Source organism: Durotheca rogersii, assembly GCF_024521655.1.
Source record: "Durotheca rogersii strain YMJ 92031201 chromosome Unknown GGS23scaffold_21, whole genome shotgun sequence".
NCBI classification, from domain to species: Eukaryota; Fungi; Ascomycota; class Sordariomycetes; order Xylariales; family Xylariaceae; genus Durotheca; species Durotheca rogersii.
The window spans coordinates 403,514-420,128 of record NW_026251252.1 but is presented as its reverse complement, the minus strand read 5'-3'; the positions used below and the strand labels follow the sequence as shown (position 1 = coordinate 420,128).

The 16,615-nt window shown below is 54.8% G+C and overlaps 5 protein-coding genes across 5 annotated transcripts; 2 read left to right on the top strand and 3 right to left on the bottom strand.

The window, feature by feature from the left end:
• Positions 1–516: 516 nt before the first annotated feature.
• Positions 517–2,578, top strand: GGS23DRAFT_579333 (GroES-like protein). Its single transcript, XM_051517046.1, has 3 exons — positions 517–1,318; positions 1,460–2,310; positions 2,361–2,578. The coding sequence occupies exons 1-2, from the start codon at positions 932–934 to the stop codon at positions 2,303–2,305; spliced, it is 1,233 nt and encodes a 410-aa protein (XP_051369582.1). The 5' UTR covers positions 517–931; the 3' UTR covers positions 2,306–2,310; positions 2,361–2,578.
• Positions 2,579–2,789: 211 nt separating this feature from the next.
• Positions 2,790–6,149, bottom strand: GGS23DRAFT_606637 (calcium ATPase; the record flags this gene model as incomplete). Its single annotated transcript, XM_051519923.1, has 12 exons — positions 2,790–3,090; positions 3,157–3,309; positions 3,381–3,456; positions 3,524–3,635; positions 3,681–3,800; positions 3,885–3,968; positions 4,036–4,384; positions 4,442–4,857; positions 4,912–5,152; positions 5,236–5,738; positions 5,912–6,071; positions 6,115–6,149. The coding sequence occupies 12 exons, from the start codon at positions 6,147–6,149 to the stop codon at positions 2,790–2,792; spliced, it is 2,550 nt and encodes an 849-aa protein (XP_051369581.1).
• Positions 6,150–6,649: 500 nt separating this feature from the next.
• Positions 6,650–7,294, bottom strand: GGS23DRAFT_214776 (uncharacterized protein). The gene has a single exon (XM_051511912.1). It carries the CDS (start codon positions 7,191–7,193, stop codon positions 6,825–6,827), a length of 369 nt encoding a protein of 122 aa, XP_051369580.1. The 5' UTR covers positions 7,194–7,294; the 3' UTR covers positions 6,650–6,824.
• A 641-nt stretch (positions 7,295–7,935) lies between these two features.
• On the bottom strand, positions 7,936–12,018 carry GGS23DRAFT_579328 (linoleate diol synthase). The gene is made up of 7 exons (XM_051517045.1): positions 11,583–12,018; positions 10,561–11,527; positions 9,984–10,500; positions 9,662–9,890; positions 8,805–9,592; positions 8,492–8,734; positions 7,936–8,393 (listed from the first exon to the last, which is right to left on the bottom strand). Exons 1-7 carry the CDS (start codon positions 11,887–11,889, stop codon positions 8,088–8,090), a joined length of 3,357 nt encoding a protein of 1,118 aa, XP_051369579.1. The 5' UTR covers positions 11,890–12,018; the 3' UTR covers positions 7,936–8,087.
• A 1,047-nt stretch (positions 12,019–13,065) lies between these two features.
• Positions 13,066–16,477, top strand: GGS23DRAFT_214755 (uncharacterized protein). The gene is made up of 5 exons (XM_051511911.1): positions 13,066–13,781; positions 13,860–14,386; positions 14,453–14,811; positions 14,878–15,338; positions 15,431–16,477. Exons 1-5 carry the CDS (start codon positions 13,637–13,639, stop codon positions 15,736–15,738), a joined length of 1,800 nt encoding a protein of 599 aa, XP_051369578.1. The 5' UTR covers positions 13,066–13,636; the 3' UTR covers positions 15,739–16,477.
• The last annotated feature ends 138 nt before the right edge of the window (positions 16,478–16,615 follow it).

Sequence of the window (16,615 nt, the reverse complement as noted above, 5' to 3'; positions counted from 1 at the left end):
CTCGACGTCCTTCGCCTTTGCAAAATACGTAAATAGATACCTCACTCGGGTACCTAGATAGGTAGGTAGGTAGGCATGTAGGTACCCCATGTCGGTATACCTACCTACGTGAGCAGGCACACGCACGGTAGAGACGCAACAGTTGATCAAGGAATATTATACCTGACCAAGCTGGCCCAAAGGGCACCCCTAGACTGATTCGACCCAGACCCAGCTCGCAGGCAAGTTACAGGAGGTTCGGACCCTTGTCCCCTAGTTCGGTAGCTTCAGGCACGTACGTGTGGGTCATTGGCATCTAGGTATGGAGATAGTGCCTATCGTACAGAAGATAGGAGGCACGCACTTGGGCACGCAGGTCGTGTTCTGAGGTAGTGTAAGCGGGTACATAAGCGAATACGTGTACGCGATGATATGTAAGCAGGCCAGGAGAAGAGGCGAGGAGGTGTGGACGCCAATGCCATGGGAATCAAAGCGAAGCCCCCCCCCCCCCCCCCCCTCCCTCTCCTCCGCCCCCCAGTCGATGGCGTGCTGATTGCGTGCGACACCAGCATCACAGCATTGGTCCGGTCCGGACTGCAGTCGATTATCAATGGCCTCCGACATGGCCGCCGACGATCCATCCGTCCAGCCGTCGTTCCCGACTTCTTCCCACCTTGTAAGTGGACGGCGAGCCGCGGCGTAGGAGATACCAGCCAGCTCTGTCGAAACCCGGTACAAGGCATCGATACATACATAAAAGAGAGTGGGAAAAAAAAAGACTACCAGGATAGTCTCTCTGGCTTGGGATACGTGTAATAGCGGGTTTCTTTTTTATCCCTTCTCTTTTTTTTTCTGGCCCCGGAACACCGCGCGGGACGAAACCAAAGAAACTCTGCGTGCCTGGGCAGTGACATCTAATATTGCTGGTTACCCGTTCGCCGAAGGGATCGCCATGGCCGAAACACAAACGAAGTCCAGACCTGCGTCGGTCGGGAGGAATTCCTGGAAGACGGTTCGCACTCTCCTGCGCAGGCTGAGAACGAAATCTTCAAGCGCCAACGGAAAGTCCCGCTCGAGGATCATAGAGGGCGTGAGGAAAGATGTGGCCACCACGACAACGACGGACGAGTCCTCCGACCTCTCCATCGCCGACTTCGTGGGGGCCAAGGTGCAGAAGGCCCTCGTCGTCGCCCGCAGGGGAGAGTACGAGATCCGCTATGACTTCCCCGTGCCCGCCGTCGGCGAGGATGAGATCATGATCCGCGGCCACTACGTCGGCTTGAATCCCATCGACTGGAAATCTGTCGATTACAACTTCTGCCTACCAGAATTCCCTTGGGTACGCTTCCACACACACACACACACACACACACACACACACACACACACACACACACACACACACACACCTACATACATACCCCAACCTCTCGCCCCAATCTCTGATGCATGCCAATGCTTACCGGGAGGGGCATCTTAGGTTACTGGCCGAGAAATGTCCGGAGTCGTAGCTCAAGTCGGCTCTGCCGTAACGGCATTCAAGGAGGGCGATTTCGTGTGGACTAGCACGTACTACAGGGACGTCCGCGCCGGCTGCTTCCAGGAATACGTCGTCGTGCCCTCCCACACCGTCCTCCCTATCCCGTCCACGGTACCTCTTGAGGCTGCCGCCTGCCTCGGCGTGGCCGCCTTGACCGCTTCCATGACGCTGTGGAAGTGGCTAGGAGTACCCACGCCCCGAGAAGCCGCCACCACCGCCGCCGCCGCCGACGCCGACGAGCAGTGGCTTCTGATCTGGGGCGGCTCCACCGTCACCGGGCAGTTCGCCACGCAGATTGCCAGCTTGAGCGGGATCAAGGTCATCACCGTCAACTCTGCCGAGACCCGATCCTTATCCGAGCGCCTGGGCGCGCGCCGTGTTATCGTCCGCGACGGCAAGACAGACGAACAATTGGTGGAGGAGATCCGAGCCGAGACGAACGGCCAAATCACGCGAGCGATCGATCTGGTCGGGCCCAAGACCGCGGCCCTCGTATTGGACGTCGTATCCAAAGCTCGGCCCGTCGCCTTTGCGCCACTGGCTATGATGTCGAGCTCGCAGACCGTCCCCGAGAACGTCGTGGCCCACACCGTCGAGATGAAGCAGTTCGTCCTCGACAAGAGCAACGTCCGCTACACCGAGGAGCTTGGGGTGCTGCTGGAAGGCGGAAACATCATTCTGCCCGAGCTGCACCTGATCGAGGGGGGTCTGGACTCGGTCCAAGGCGGCCTCGAAATGCTGAAGAAGGGAAACCTGAAGGGGAAGAAACTAGTTGTGCGGATGTGATAGAGGTAATACTCACAAGTCTCATTGAGTCGCCCGCAAGGGCTAAAAGTTACAGTTGTCCCCTTCGAACGTTCGACTATAGGTACATCGATAGACGTAGGTACAGGTGGCGTTTTTTGGATTGTAAAACTGTACTATCCAACTATGTATATGGAGATGAGTTGAGCTGAGTACAAGTTAGAATTGGTCGAATGCCCGTCACGAGATGCCGGTTTGTCGCTGAAAATAAATGTCTGGTCATAATAAACAAATACCATCACATCGCCCCCCCATCAATCTGAACACATCGATCTATGAACTCGTACGTCTGGACCGCAATTTTCGAACTTTTAATAGGATGCCACGGAAAAGTGTAAACGTCGCCAGGTATCAGAGAGTGTGTAGCTTCCTACACCGCAAAGGAATGAGAGAGCCAAATTGAGACGTACCTAGCATCCTCCTCCCGCAGCTCCCCAAGGTGGTTATTTTACAATCAAAACCCAGGTCACCAAGAAAGTTTTGCCATAGTTCCATTTGGATTTCTGCGAATGAGAAGCCTCCGCCCTTCGTCAACCAGTAGAAGGAATAAACCAAAGGTGAAGGGGAGGAACCAGTGCTCGATCGGCACGGAAGAAGTTCCTAATATCTGTTGTGCCTGAGGGATATAGAGCCAAATAATCGCCGTGGTCAGAGCGAAAGCTATGGCGGGGAAGAGGTATATATTCTGTGTCGCCTTGTTGAAGGCTGGGGGATGATGGAAAATACTCCAGCGCCTCGTGCGAACTCCCAGCAAGTTGAAGCATTGCCTGGAGAGAACCCGTTAGTGTCCGCAATTCGTTGTCGCGAAGCTGCGCAGGCACTGATAGGCTTACATGACGACAAGATTAACGAAGTATATGGAGGACGCCTCATTCAATTTCGCCGTATAGTAGTCTTTCTTGACGTCCCGGGGTTTGCGCAATAGCACGTCTGCCTCGGGCTTCTCGTAAGAAAGCGCCGTAGCAGCAGCACAGTCTATTAAGCAACTAAAAAGGAAGCTCAGAACACGTTATAATAATTCTTTAAATTGGGTTTAGCTGGATTCGTTGTTACTCACCAGGCGATGACCACGAGGAAGAACAACAGGATCTGAGGTAGACCAAAGGCGACGTTGGTCATCACAGGCCAGAACTCTGCGAGACTCCCCGCCGGCAACAAGTAGGCAGCAGATGGCTTTCCTCAGATTGTCAAATACCACACGGCCATATTGGACCGCCACTACGATGGAAGAGAATGAGTCGAGCAGGACGATATCGGCGGCTTCGATGGCAACGTCCGCGCCGCTGCCAAGAGAGATGCCAATATCGGCAGCCTCCAAAGACGGCACATCGTTGACTCAATCGCCGGTCATCGCCACGACTCCGCCAGCTTGGAATTCCCTCACGATGCGCAGCTTCTGCTCCGGCGTCGTGCGGGCGAATAGGACCTCGTCATATTCAGTCAGGGCCTTCCATTGGTGTTCATTGAGGTTGAGCAACTCCGGGCCGATGACGAGTATGGATGAGTAGGTCCCATTGGGTTTAGGAACGATATCTCCCTCTCCCCTTGGAAGTCAGGAGACATCGCGCACGTGAGAAGGAGGGTTGCTCACGATGCCAGCATCCTGTGCGATGGAGAGGGCGGTAAGAGCAAAGTCACCGGTCACCTTAATGCACGCGACAGTTACCTAGCACAAGTTTGCGATTGTGTAAGTACGCCCGTCGCGCACGAACCATGCAGACCCTAATACCCGTACCACGCAGCGTCGAGATCACTTCACGGATTTCTGGCCGCAGAGGATCGACAATAGCCACCATACCGACCAGCGTTAATCCCGACTTGGCGTGTTCGTCCATCTCATCCTCGAATTGACCCGTGCCCGATCGGTTACGCAGCTCTTTTTGACGGAGGATTTTGCGGGCGAGCAAGAGGCAGCACTTTCCTTGACTGCTGTATGAGTTTTTCACGGCCTCGAAAGCGGCCCCCGTATTATCGTCGAACGGAGACACGACGCCTCTGTTGCTCACAAAGGAAGGGCAGCTACCGATTAGAACATCCGGGGCTCCCTTAATTGTTAGCAGCCTACTCATACGCATTAGCATTCGCCATGGCATAGATGCTTGCCTTTGAAGATCTTACGTGTCGCCTATTCGCATCTCTTCTGCCTCACGCTCCGAAACCGTGGTTTTCATGCAGTCCAGCCTGAGCAGAGAGAATGTCTTGACCATGAACTTATTCTTGCTGTTGAAGGCGAATTCGTACGTCTTCTGCCATCCCTGACGCAGTTGTTGCATCGATCCGAAGCGCTCTGAGAATCTCAGCACCGCCTGACCCGTCGCGTCGCCGAAAACGCGGCGTTTCTTGGGTGGTAGATTCATAGTAGTGGCATCAAACTCGGCCGCGTTGCAGAGCCTGGCGAGAGAATGAAGTTGGTCTACGCCAGCGGTTACTATGCCGGCCACAGCTAAAGCGGTGCTCCCTTCCGGTCCATCTTCTGCCGCGTCAATAGAAATTGTACGGATTCCAACGGCGTACTCAGAAAGCTCCATCTGGTTCTAAATACAGAAATTCAGTTACCGATTGGTAATGAGGATTATGATGTTCGTTACCTGAGTGAGTGTGCCTGTCCTGTCTGAGCAGAGTAGAGTGACGGATCCCAAGGTCTCTACCGTCTTTAACGACTTACAAATAACCTTGTGCTTTCTCATGAGGTTTGCTGTAATAGTTAAGCCTGCCGTTACAGCGATAGGAAGTCCCCCAGGCATGAAAGCGATGGCTACGCTAACACAAGTAACCATGAGGGCCGGAACGTCTATCCAGTTCGGATACTCTCCCCTGAGCCAAGTGCCCCTAGGTTGTCATAGAATGCTGAGTATTAATCTTCTTGAGGATGGGTAGAGAAAAAAAACTTTCGGAGATAAGGGGCTACCAACCAAAGAATCAAGACTACAGTAATCGTGGTGATCATAAGACCGCAGATGAGCAGGACAAAGCGGAGGACTTCTCTTTCCAAAGGTGTCATACTAACCTTGGGCTCGTTTGTGAGAGCAGTGATGCGGGCAAACACGGTGCGGTCGCCCGTTGCCACTACTAGACCTGTGCAGGGTCCGGATACGCAGTGAGTGCCCTGAAGACCGATGCAGCGCGTCTCGAGATAGTTATCATCGGTCGGGCCAACCGTCGCGGCAAGGGGCAACAACTCTCCAGTTAAGATGGACCTGTCGAACTTGGCGTCGCCTGATACTTGTAGGAAACGCATATCAGCCGGCAGTTTGCCTCCGGCTTTAACATAAGCGATGTCTCCCGGGACGAGCTCAGGTGCCGGAAGAGACACGCGCACATCGTCTCGGATGACGATGGAGTCCTGGGGAAGCATATTCTTGAGTGAACTCATAACGCGCGAGGAACTCCAGTCTTGGAACATGTTGAAACCCGCCTATGCCAAGAACACCACAAACAGGGCGATGCCTGGGGCCTAAGAGAATCACGAGTGAAAACGAGGTATAAACTTCGTCGCAAGCCCGTTGTTGATACTCCTCTCCAGGTCGAGCAACGTACCAAATTGGCCGGAGACGGGGGTTAACCAAGCGGCCTCCAAGAATTAAAAACAAGGGTGGATTCAACCAAGTGTATAGGCCCGGAACCCTGCAAGAAGTAACTAGAATACTTCTGGAACGTACGCGGCCTTGGAGGAGACGGAGAATTCCTACCATATTCCTCGAATCTGCGGTCAACCTGATCGCCGGAGAGGCCCTCGGCCACCGAGACGCTCAAGCGGCGGAGCAGACGGGCATAGAGCTACTCGAATATACGTAACGGAGCTAGCGTAGGTTATGGCCCGCTTCATAGTCGCCGTCCCGTTTGAAGCCGTATTCAACGAATTCGAGGTCCTCTTGCATTAGGTACTTATATATACATCGAGGTATACATAGGTAAGTATATATATATTTCCCAGATGGTAGGCCCGGTTACTTAAGTCGGCGCCTACGGTCGCTCCCTTTTTCTAGGCAATAGGCAATATAGGTCGAGATAAAGAAGAGGGCGAGAAATGCGGAGGAGGGAGAGGCAGGGCGCGGCAATCCTCTCCGATCTAGAGGGAGAGGAACAGGGGGTTTAAATATTAAGTAGCAGGCTATGCTACCCAACTCCAGGTACGAGATCTCCAGCTAAACGGGAGGACACGAGACGGCGAGACAACGAGGTCAAGCGATAAGACGAACCGGGGTAAGGAGCTCTCCGGGTCAAGCGACCCAAAGAATGGACCGGCAGGCCTCCCGAGGAAAGGCATAACAAGAGAAGAGAGGAGAGGAGAGGAGAGGAGAGGAGCGCTCTCTCTACTTAAGACTACCTACCTAGGTACCTACGCCTACGGAACACCCCTAACCTAGTCGCTACTCCTGTCCTTAGCCTTAGCCTATAACATAACTCCATAATACATAACGCAGCTATAGACGAGGGGGGCACGCCTCGCGCAATACCACAGTAGCGTCGGTCCCTCGGCGATATCCTGCCTCTACAAAATCTAACAGGAGGCAGGTTTTCCGTCCAAGTTAGAGCCTCCTAGTATATCTCGAATACGTAATGTAGGCGTAGTGGTACATGATATACTACTAACACTACCGCCAGTACCAGGTGGAGGAGGAAATCGGGAAGCGGGAGTAGAGAGGGAGGGTAAGAGCCAGAGCGGGGAAAGGGCAAGGGCGGGGGTAAGATTAAAAGCAAGAGAAAGAGCGAGAGCAAGAGAAAGAGAGAGAGCAAGAGCGAGAGCGAGGCTAATAACAGGGGGAAGGGGAAGGGGCAGGGGGATGGAGAGGAAGAGAGAAAGAAAGAGGACGCCACATTGTTCCTTGCGAGAGCCCGTTTCCTTACAATCCCATAGTGCTACGCGCATCCATGGCTACCTCACCACGACGCGCCGACGGCCCGAGCTGCTCGCGCGGAGGAGACAGAAGAGGGGGCGCCTAGAAAGGGCCAGCGCCTGTTTCCCTCGGCTTTCTTCGCCCAACAGACTCCAAAGTTCGGCGAGATCGAAATTCGCGGACCGGGTCGAGAAGGGCTCTCTACTCCAGCTACGTCGACAGCCAGGTGGTACCTAGCACCTGTCGACATCCCCACATCCGTCCCTCAACGGCAGACTCCGAGAGTTGGTTCGGCTTCCGGGATGCTGGCTTGCTACTAAAAATCAGGATCCCAAAAAAAGAGAAGAGAGGAGTTTAGGAAAGGGGACGGGGTGAATACATTGATTAACCCTCCCCCGTGAACCAGAGGGACAGGGCATATACGAGCCGCCGTAAGAGGTGATATCAACCTTCTGAGTCAGTTTACCTATTACATTACCTACATATCCTATCAGACCTTCGCAAAACCCTGCCTCTCGGGCATACGCCTGCGGGTAGACAAGTGTCGGTTACTACGATGTCGAAGCACGGGGTAGGGCAAGCATCACTACCGCCACGCCGCACCGCATCCCTACGCCTGTCCAGAGCCTTCGCCTTAACCCCTTATCGCTTGTCACTAGTTGCAAACTGCAGACTCTCCACAAGAAACCGATCAACGTATGCATAGTACCAGTGTGAAGAAAATCGAAAAGTCGAGTGCACGCGCACCCGCTGACATGCGTGCCCTCGAAGATGCCCCCCCCCCCCCCCTCCTTTCCTTTTCCATCGATAGTCTAGTCGGGTTGTGACACCAGGTGGGTGTGGTTCCTACGTGCGCGAATGGTTATGCGGCGGTAATACGCGTCAGACAAGCTGAGGTCAACCCGTGACGGCCCTGGCTGGCCAGTCTAGTCGTCGTAGCATATCTTCATCGTGCAGGGGAATGGGAAGAACGCTCCCCTGTCCTCCCTCATGTAGGTGTCGAAGCTACCCGGCTGTGGAGCCTTCTTCAGCTCGCCCTGGTCTCCGGGCGCTCTACGCACACTCTTCAGCTTGAATACTGAGCGGAACATCTCTGTCAACCCAGACTGCGAAGCGTCAAGACCAAGGCACACGTGCGGCCCGATTCCAAAATGGATGTACGAGTCTAGCGGGCGGTGCGGGTTCACCCTGCTAGGCTCGGGGAAGTGCGCGGCGTCCTTAGCTGCGCCGGTCTTTTTTTTATTATTGAGCTGGTTAACTTCCGCAGTTCGATATCGTGGGGAAGTCGGGGAACCAGAAAGGGATGAAGAAAAAGGAGGAAGATGCTTACGGAACTGATGAAGACATGATCACCTGCTCTGACGGGAACTTCTCGGCCGTCTTCCTCGATTACGTCGTCTACCACCGCTTCGCGTAGGGAGCTGAACGCCCCCGCGAGCCTAACGCCTTCCATGCAGTAACCAAGCATCAACCTATCGCTCTCAGGAGAGGCTGCGAGGTTGGCGACGCGATGTAATTCGGGGACGTGCGCCGATCCGTCTGGAGAGAGGAAGTAATCGACCGCTTGCGCAAACTAGAAGCAGCGTGAGCCAAGTCCAGCCGGTATCTAAGTGAGATTGGGAGAAGAGAGAAAACAGCCTTACCGCTTCAGCGACGTTCGGCACGGATGCCGCTACGGCCGGTAAGATCTGGCCCCATGTGATATCGTAGCCGCTGAGGCCGGCCTTGGACAGGCCCTTTATCAAGTCGCCACCACATGATGCCACCGGGTCGTCCCTCTTCGGCCAGGTCGCGAACAGCCAGCTGATCCCAACGCTCGTAAGCGACCGCACGTTTTGCTCGACCAGCTTTCCCAGCTGCGTGGCGACAGCGGCCGCGGCCTGCTTCGTAGGGAATTCTTTGGTCGGGTCGATGTCCGAGAAGACGCTGATGAACAACACAGCGAGAACCACGTAAAGCTCTTGGTCGGTGTAGATACCCCGAGGGTTCTCCGGAGTCCTTAGCGGCAGGTTGAACAAGCGCGAGACGAAGTAGACGGGCGCCAGATTTCCGACGTCCCGAACGATATCGACAAAATTATTGCCGGCAAGCTTATAGCTTTTCTCTCTGATGAGTCCGTCCGTGACTTTCGAGTAGAAATCCTTGATGTGGGCACTCCTGTCGCTGGTGTGCGACACACCATTCGCCTGCTCTCTCTGGTCGACTGGGAAGAGGGAATGCCCTGACGGCTTAAAGCGTCTCCCGCCGGCATTCATCAAGAACGAGGTTCCCTCGCTCCGGATGACCTTATATTTATCGGGGTTCTCCAGGATATGGTGTGCTCCGTTGAATGTCTTTATTTCGACGCGGTTGGAGATGAACGACGGGCGTTCGTAACTGAAGTGATGGGCACGGCCAAGATTCGTCAGGATCTTCTTCGTCTCGCTCGGCACTAAGTCGGTCAGTTAGCTGCCATGTCGAGTAGTATACGAGAGGGCGGAAGGCTAGAGAGTGCACATACCGCACATAGGGTAATGTGCGTAGACAGAGTCACCCTTGAAATGGTTGGGGAAGGCCCGCGTGAACAATTTGTAGAACACGCAGCCTTGGTTGATATTCAGATCATAGGCCACTTCATTGTAACCCCAAGAGGTGAGGTAGCGCGGGTGATAATCAGTCGTGTACAGTCGGTCTCCTCGAGTCAAGCAGACGGCGTCAGATAGGACCACGCGAGAGATTGTGTAAGTCGGCTGGACGATGTTAGTTTATCATCATAATCACCACCATCACCTCTCTCCCTCTCCCTCTTTCCTTTTATTCATCATTCGTTAACTGCAACTTACAGTAATGCCAACGCCAGGAACCATTGGTTCCTTAGCCTCTTCGGCAACGATGCCCGGATACAGCTCAACAAAATCGGGGTGTTCGTAGAGATGACGGAGGGAATTGGCAACTTCGGGGTCCGAGTTGATATCCTCGAACGTCTCATACGGCTTTAGGCCAAAGTGTCGGCGGAATTCGTTGAGACCCGCCATATTCCACTTTCGGCCCTGAAGGATGCCTAGGATTTCGACGGGCTTCATCGACTCGGGCACGTTGCGGGCGCCGAACGCGCCCGCACAATCTTCGATCCCGTCGCAGATGCAGCCGACTAAGTCGTCGTCCTTGAATGTGCCGTCAGGGTTACGCTTGAAACCCCCGAACTCCCGCTCGCCAGGGTCTTCAGGGATACTTCGCTCGAACTTGGCGAACCCCATCACCATGTCTTTCGTGCTCAGGTCTAGCGGGCTCTTGCCGAACAGCTTGTGGTAAAACTCTTGGACCCATTTGTCATCCTTCTCGGAGATGCACGAGTGCCATCTGCACGGGGCGGGTAAGCCTACGGGCCTTCACATTCCAACAAACTTGGGCCTTACTCACCTGTAACAGAGGTTAAATTCTGCCGAGACCATATTGCCCGTGCCGCGCTCGGCCCCAGAAGCGGTGCCAACGTCGCGGCCCATCTCGGCTCGGGGGTCAAGGGTCCACGTGGTGTTGCTGCGATTAAGGTTGACGATATTCCTCACGTAGTCGACTAGCATGATGTTGATGTACAATCCCGACGTGACAAGTCGAGCCGTTTGGAAGAGGTCGTTGTCGTATTTCTTCCAGGCAGCGGTCGCCTTCTCCCCCTCGAGTTCCGGAGGCGGCGGCGTGAAGCGACCGCCCTCATTGATAGCGGCCAGGTTTTTGGCCACGTGGTTGTGAAAGCGACAAAACATGATCAGGATAACGCTAACAGCCGGCGGCGCGCCGAGGAGGCGCTTGTCGGCATAGCTGTCGGGCTTCAGCATCCCGTCCTTGAAAGTCCGGACAGAATCCTGCATCTGCTGGTTGCTGCCGTAGAGGGGGGAGAGGTCCAGGTACGACGAAGTTTTGTTCTTGCTGATGTCGGTCAAATCTGTCCAGAAGAGGTCGTGGATGACGATGGTCGCCCAGTACCAAAGAACAGACGAAACATTGTTCGCGTTCTTTCGGTACTGCGTCCTCTTCATGACCGACTCAAATATGAGGCTTGGGTCAGGCAAGGCCCCTGGAGGCATTATACCTGGACGACAGCTCCGTGCATACGACGAGCCGGCCGCTCCGAGCTGGGGCATCATGGGGTTATTCCATGATCCGTCAGCCATTCTGTACTGGAACTTGTCGCCGACATAGAGCAGGGGAGGGTGGTCCAGAGAGTACCACAGTTCGTCCAATAAGCTGTTGGTGAGCTTTTCTCTGAGTTTGGACTGGTGCGGAAGCCCGGCGACGAGCTGGATGACACGCTCCATGATCATGGTCTTGTCATCCACATACGGCTCTCCAGAAAGCTTGCTCTTAGCGAGGTCCAGGATGGTCTTCAGATCTAATACTCTCGGTCAGTATACATTGCCAACTACAGTGGCTTCATGGAGCGGCACCTTTTGCGTGAAGATATTTGAGGTCCTTCTTGATCCCAGTCTTCCGAGTCGCCACACTATACGATGCATCGCTGATCTGACTCGGGTGGGGCTTCTGCGAAGTATGAATGAACTGCCCGAATTTGGTAAAGACAGCAGAGACACCATCGCGGTCCGCTTTTGGTACGTCTTCTAGCTTGCCTTGGAAAGGAGGCTCGGGAGGGGAGCTTGAGGGTTTGGCCGTGGTGGTGATGCTACTAGACTCGAGACGATGAGGCCCGTCTCCATTGCCTACGTAGCTCCCGTTATCTCCCTTTGTGTCCGCCATAATATTTCTTGTCCAAGTTATGCCGATTACGACTTCTCCTATTGGTACGAAGATATCACCTGCTGTCTACATAAAGAGAGGGCACAGAAGATATAGCATTGTCACGCGAGAGATTCAGGTCGAGAAGCCGGACCTGGGAGACTTTTAAAGAGCGGGAACTCGGGTGTCACACACTGTTCGAACAACGATGCCCCCGGGTTTCACCTGATACCCATCTCGGCTCCCTGAGACCCGTCTGGACGTATCAGAGGGACACTGAGCTGTACGGATACGGGGTGGTGCAAAGCCGGATCTCTCCCTTGACGACCCGCGGCAGGGCAGACGATAACGCCCAATCCCATATCGAGAACATCGATGAAGATCGGGATTTGATTGATACGCACAGTGGCCAAGATAAGCGGACATTGGCACGGAGTTGGATAAGAACAGTTGTACGACTGCAACTGCTGCATGTTTTGCCCTCACGACGTTATCTGGTGGACAACTGATGCTGACGACCGAGGCTAACAACCACGACAGGGTGCTAATTATCATCGTCCCGTTAATAAAAGCAATGAGACAGAAGAATCTGTATTCCAATACGTCTCGCCTCTCAGCCACTTAGCTATTCGAATCTCCAGTTTGTCATCCCCACCCGAGAGTCCACCTTTGATGCCCCCGACTCCGTACCCGACGCCTATCCCGGTTTTCGGGCTGGTGGCATTTCCACATATCAGGGGTGACGAATTACTAACCCCAGTAGCTAAGCGCGGGTAGCAGCAGAGCCCCCTTCTTCCTCAGTCAGATTAATACGGGCTGAAAAGCCGGAATAAGGGTGGATCAGCACTGATTGCTGGGCGTACAGGTAATGAAGAGGATTATAATGTAAATAGTTTCCTTTCCACCCCACCATCCCAAGTCCTAATCGCCATCTTACATCAACAAGGTCGCATCCCGGACAGCCTGCTTGAAGTATCTGTTACCAACCTGCTGGCAAGGGATGAGGGGTAGCGATGATGAGGTTGGCCGGGGATTGGCCAGAGCCGGGCGGGAGCGGCATCAGGCGTCTGGCTCTATGCTTCTCACGTCGTCACCGGTTTGATCTTACCTACCTCAAGTCCGTCTGACAAATAGTAGCCACCGGCGGTCAGCAAGCGAAGTGCAATGCCGCTTGAGGACATGTATTTCTAGCCAGCCGATGTCAAGACCGGGAGCCATCCGTCACCTACTCTCGATTCCTTGCGGGATACGCGGATAGACAGCGAGCATCCGTGCTACACCGTCACCCAAGAGACGCCAATGAGGTGGTGGCGCAGGCTTCGAATTCCTCACCGCAGGACAATTTTCTTTTCTTTTTTCTTTTCTTTTACTTGGCTTTTGTTAGGGTTGAGATGAGTCTCCGGACTTGAGACACTTATGTCAATAGTTTCTGGCCGCGGGAAATTCCATCGTCGTCCCAATCTCAATGTCTAAGATTGGAGTCGCCACATGGAAGCGGGAAGGGGGGCTCAACAAGCCGATGAGTCCATTTTCGATCTACATAACTAGTTGGTTGCCAATGTGCCGCCGGTCGCACGCTGTCGTTCCTGTACATGTCACAATGTGCTGTGGTGCTACTCTCACATAGGCCCCGCCAACATTGCCGCGTCTCATATACGTAGTGCCCGAAGGCGATCTTCTGGGGAACGGTGGGATCCGAAAGAGAATCCTCACACGCTGTAAAGCATCTCCCCGGAGCGACCGCCGTGGTCCAGAGCTCTGGCCCACTATGAACCTACCAAGAGAAGCTCGTCACGCGCCGCGGAAGCTAGTCCTATGTTTTGACGGGACGGGGAATAAGTTCAGGGGGGACGACAGCGACAGCAACATCTTGAAAATATTCAGATGTCTAGATCGCCAGGCCGGTGATCAGTGTAAGTTTAACGAGCATGGTTTATTGAATGTGTTCACACCACAATATATATTACTCGACTAACAATTGGCTTAATTAGACCATTACTACCAACCGGGAATCGGGACATATGTCGTGTCGAACTCGCTTTCCAACACGACTTTGAAAGCTAGGATACGGTCATGGTACCTGAAGGCAAAGGACTCCGCCGTCGGGTCAAGCTTCGACCATCATGTGGTCGGTGGCTATCGTTTCCTCATGCGTTTCTACAATCCCGGCGACGAGATTTACTTCTTCGGGTTCTCGCGAGGAGCCTACGTGGCGCGTTTCCTCGCCGAGATGATTGACTACGTCGGGCTGCTCTCCCACGGTAACGAAGAATTGGTTGCCTTCGCCTGGAAAGCGTTTTCGCAATGGCAGAGTCGCCAATCGGAGCAGACGGAGAAGCAGCAGGCTCAGCGGCAGGAGATGTATCGCTTCATGAAGGGGTTCCGGGAAACGTTCAGTCGGCCGGTCAAGAGAATCAGGTTTCTGGGGCTCTTCGATACCGTCAACTCTGTGCCCCGGTTTGAGACCGCATGGATGCAGCGGTCTAAGTTCCCGTACACCGCTAGGAGCAGCGCCAAGGTACGTCAATCGACTTCACTGCAGTGTGAGTAGATCGACCAAGACGGCGCTGAAAACAATCTACAGGTCATTCGACATTGCGTATCCATCGATGAGCGCCGCGCCAAGTTTAGGCAGGACCTCATCTACCAGGGAGCCATCAGGAAGACTCGTTTGGATCACCATCATCCCCATCCCTTCCACGAGATGAAGCACCGCGCGAGACGGCCAAGGTCTTCGCAGCCTGGGGAGAGCAAGGATCCGAGGGGGCGACAGCGGAGTCTGGCGCCCCCCGCGGAGAAGACGTTCCGCCCCCGGTCCCGCTCCAGGTCTAGAGCGACAGACAGGTCCGACAGACCGAGACCAAGAAACAGCGCAGCTGAGCTCGAAGTGGTTGACGACGGTGACGACTCGGACGACGACGAGCAGGACATTGATGAGATCTGGTGAGCGGCCTAACTAGATGGCGCCGAGCCGGCGCTTTTCTCTCCTTTTTCTAACAGTGCGGGCAGGTTCGCCGGTGGTCATGGTGATATTGGCGGCGGCTGGGAGGTCCCCGTTGACGCTAAGTCGGCGAGCCACGTGCCCCTCACCTACATGATCAGAGAAGCGCAGAAAGCCGGACTCTCCTTCGACCCTGTGAAGCTGGTTGAGATGGGAGTTGCCGAGGCGGCGTCGGGGGCCCTGGACAGCAGTACTAGCGGTCAAGTGTACCACGCTGACGACGGCGCTCCCGATATCCTAATTGAGAGCGCGAGCCCCCTTGAGTCCCACGGCCCCCTCTCCCCCGGGTCTCAGCACATCGATTGGGAGCAGCCGAGAGATGCTGACGCGGAAGAGAAGCACCACCACCACCACCATCACATCGGCCCCTTTCACCACATGATCCAAAAGGCGCACCTAGCCAGGATACACGACTCGCTCGAGTTTGCGTCCGGCCTGGGTAAGGGCCAAGTGATAACCTGGAATATCAGTAAGTCCTCCTCTTAAAAGACTAGCCACCTACTCGACGTTATCGAAAGGCGCGGAGGCGAGTGCGAATGCTGACGGGGGGCGGCTTCGCAGTGGAATACATGCCGTTCCGGCGGATGGACCTGCAGCCGGACGGGTCGTGGAAGCCGATCCGGTGGCCGCTGCCGTGCGGCGAGGTGCGCGACATCCCGCACGCGGCGCGGATCCACGGGTCGGTGATCCGGCGGATGCGCGAGGACGCGACGTACCGGCCGGGGAACCTGATCATCGGCGGCGGCGGCCGCGGCCTGCGCAGGGCCCCCGACAGCTACGGCATGGGCGAGTGGGTGTGCGTCCAGAACTCCGGAGACCCGGTCGGCGAGGTCTGGGTCCGCAAAGGCACCCAGGCGGAGCCGCAATAGGTACGCGAACCCAACGCCTTCGCTGTGGGTGAGGGGCAATCGATATAGCGCAGTGCTCGAAAGAGAAGGGGGGAAAAAAACCCTTGAGTTTTCTTGTAACTTATGCCTATTAGGTAGTAGGTATGGGTCTATTTCCGTTCGGGTTTGACGTGCGGCTAGTTCTAATAATAGAACCACGTCGCGCGGACCGCTCGCTAGGTTTCATCTATTTTGAGATATATTACCTACCTACTCTGCATTCTCAAATATTACTTCCCTGTCCGAATAGTAAGTCCTGGGTGAGGAGGGTCTGAGGCATTCAACGTTCTACAGCCTCTCGATGCGAAGCCTAGCATACCTACCTAGGTGGGTAGGTAGATATTATCTACATACATAGGTACAATTGGGACCAGATTTCACCGCGTTTAACAACAACTCGTTGTGATATACAGTAAGACCAAAACTTAGGTACCCGGATCTCAGGGCCCCGGCGTCGGCCCCATCCAAGCTTGGATTCTGCCTATTCGGCCCTCCGACCTAACCAGAGATATAATCGGCGTCTATCGAGAGAGTCCAGGTGGCTCAGCCAGGTGCGTAAGCTGATAACACGAGCCTCCAACTGCGTAAGTAAGTAGGTAGATAGGTAGGCAGGTAGGTAGGTATATTGTAATACACAGCAAGCGAAGTGAAAGCCCAGCAACGCTCCACCCACTGCACCCGAGCAACCCCCTGCCTCAGCGATTCCCGAAGCACCAACCTACAGCCAACAGCTGCCGATTTAGGGGTGGGGGCGACGACGAACCCAAGAGTGCTCTGCTTTGCTCTGCTTTGCTCTGGTATTATTGCCGCGATGGCCCTAGGCCGTCCCAGCAGCCGCAGATCGCGCCGCTGGGCGGAG

Excerpts from the sequence above, each read along its gene's own strand:
- GGS23DRAFT_214755 (XM_051511911.1), top strand. The coding sequence starts at position 13,637 with ATGAACCTACCAAGAGAAGCTCGTCACGCGCCGCGGAAGCTAGTCCTA. Across the intron at positions 14,812-14,877 it reads CAGGACATTGATGAGATCTG|GTTCGCCGGTGGTCATGGTG; the intron begins GTGAGCGGCCTA and ends CAGTGCGGGCAG. Across the intron at positions 15,339-15,430 it reads AGTGATAACCTGGAATATCA|TGGAATACATGCCGTTCCGG; the intron begins GTAAGTCCTCCT and ends GCGGCTTCGCAG.
- GGS23DRAFT_579328 (XM_051517045.1), bottom strand. The coding sequence starts at position 11,889 with ATGGCGGACACAAAGGGAGATAACGGGAGCTACGTAGGCAATGGAGAC. Across the intron at positions 9,593-9,661 it reads CGCACATTACCCTATGTGCG|TGCCGAGCGAGACGAAGAAG; the intron begins GTATGTGCACTC and ends TGACCGACTTAG. Across the intron at positions 8,735-8,804 it reads TGCCGAACGTCGCTGAAGCG|TTTGCGCAAGCGGTCGATTA; the intron begins GTAAGGCTGTTT and ends CGCTGCTTCTAG.
- GGS23DRAFT_579333 (XM_051517046.1), top strand. The coding sequence starts at position 932 with ATGGCCGAAACACAAACGAAGTCCAGACCTGCGTCGGTCGGGAGGAAT. Across the intron at positions 1,319-1,459 it reads GCCTACCAGAATTCCCTTGG|GTTACTGGCCGAGAAATGTC; the intron begins GTACGCTTCCAC and ends GGGGCATCTTAG.
- GGS23DRAFT_214776 (XM_051511912.1), bottom strand. The coding sequence starts at position 7,193 with ATGCGCGTAGCACTATGGGATTGTAAGGAAACGGGCTCTCGCAAGGAA.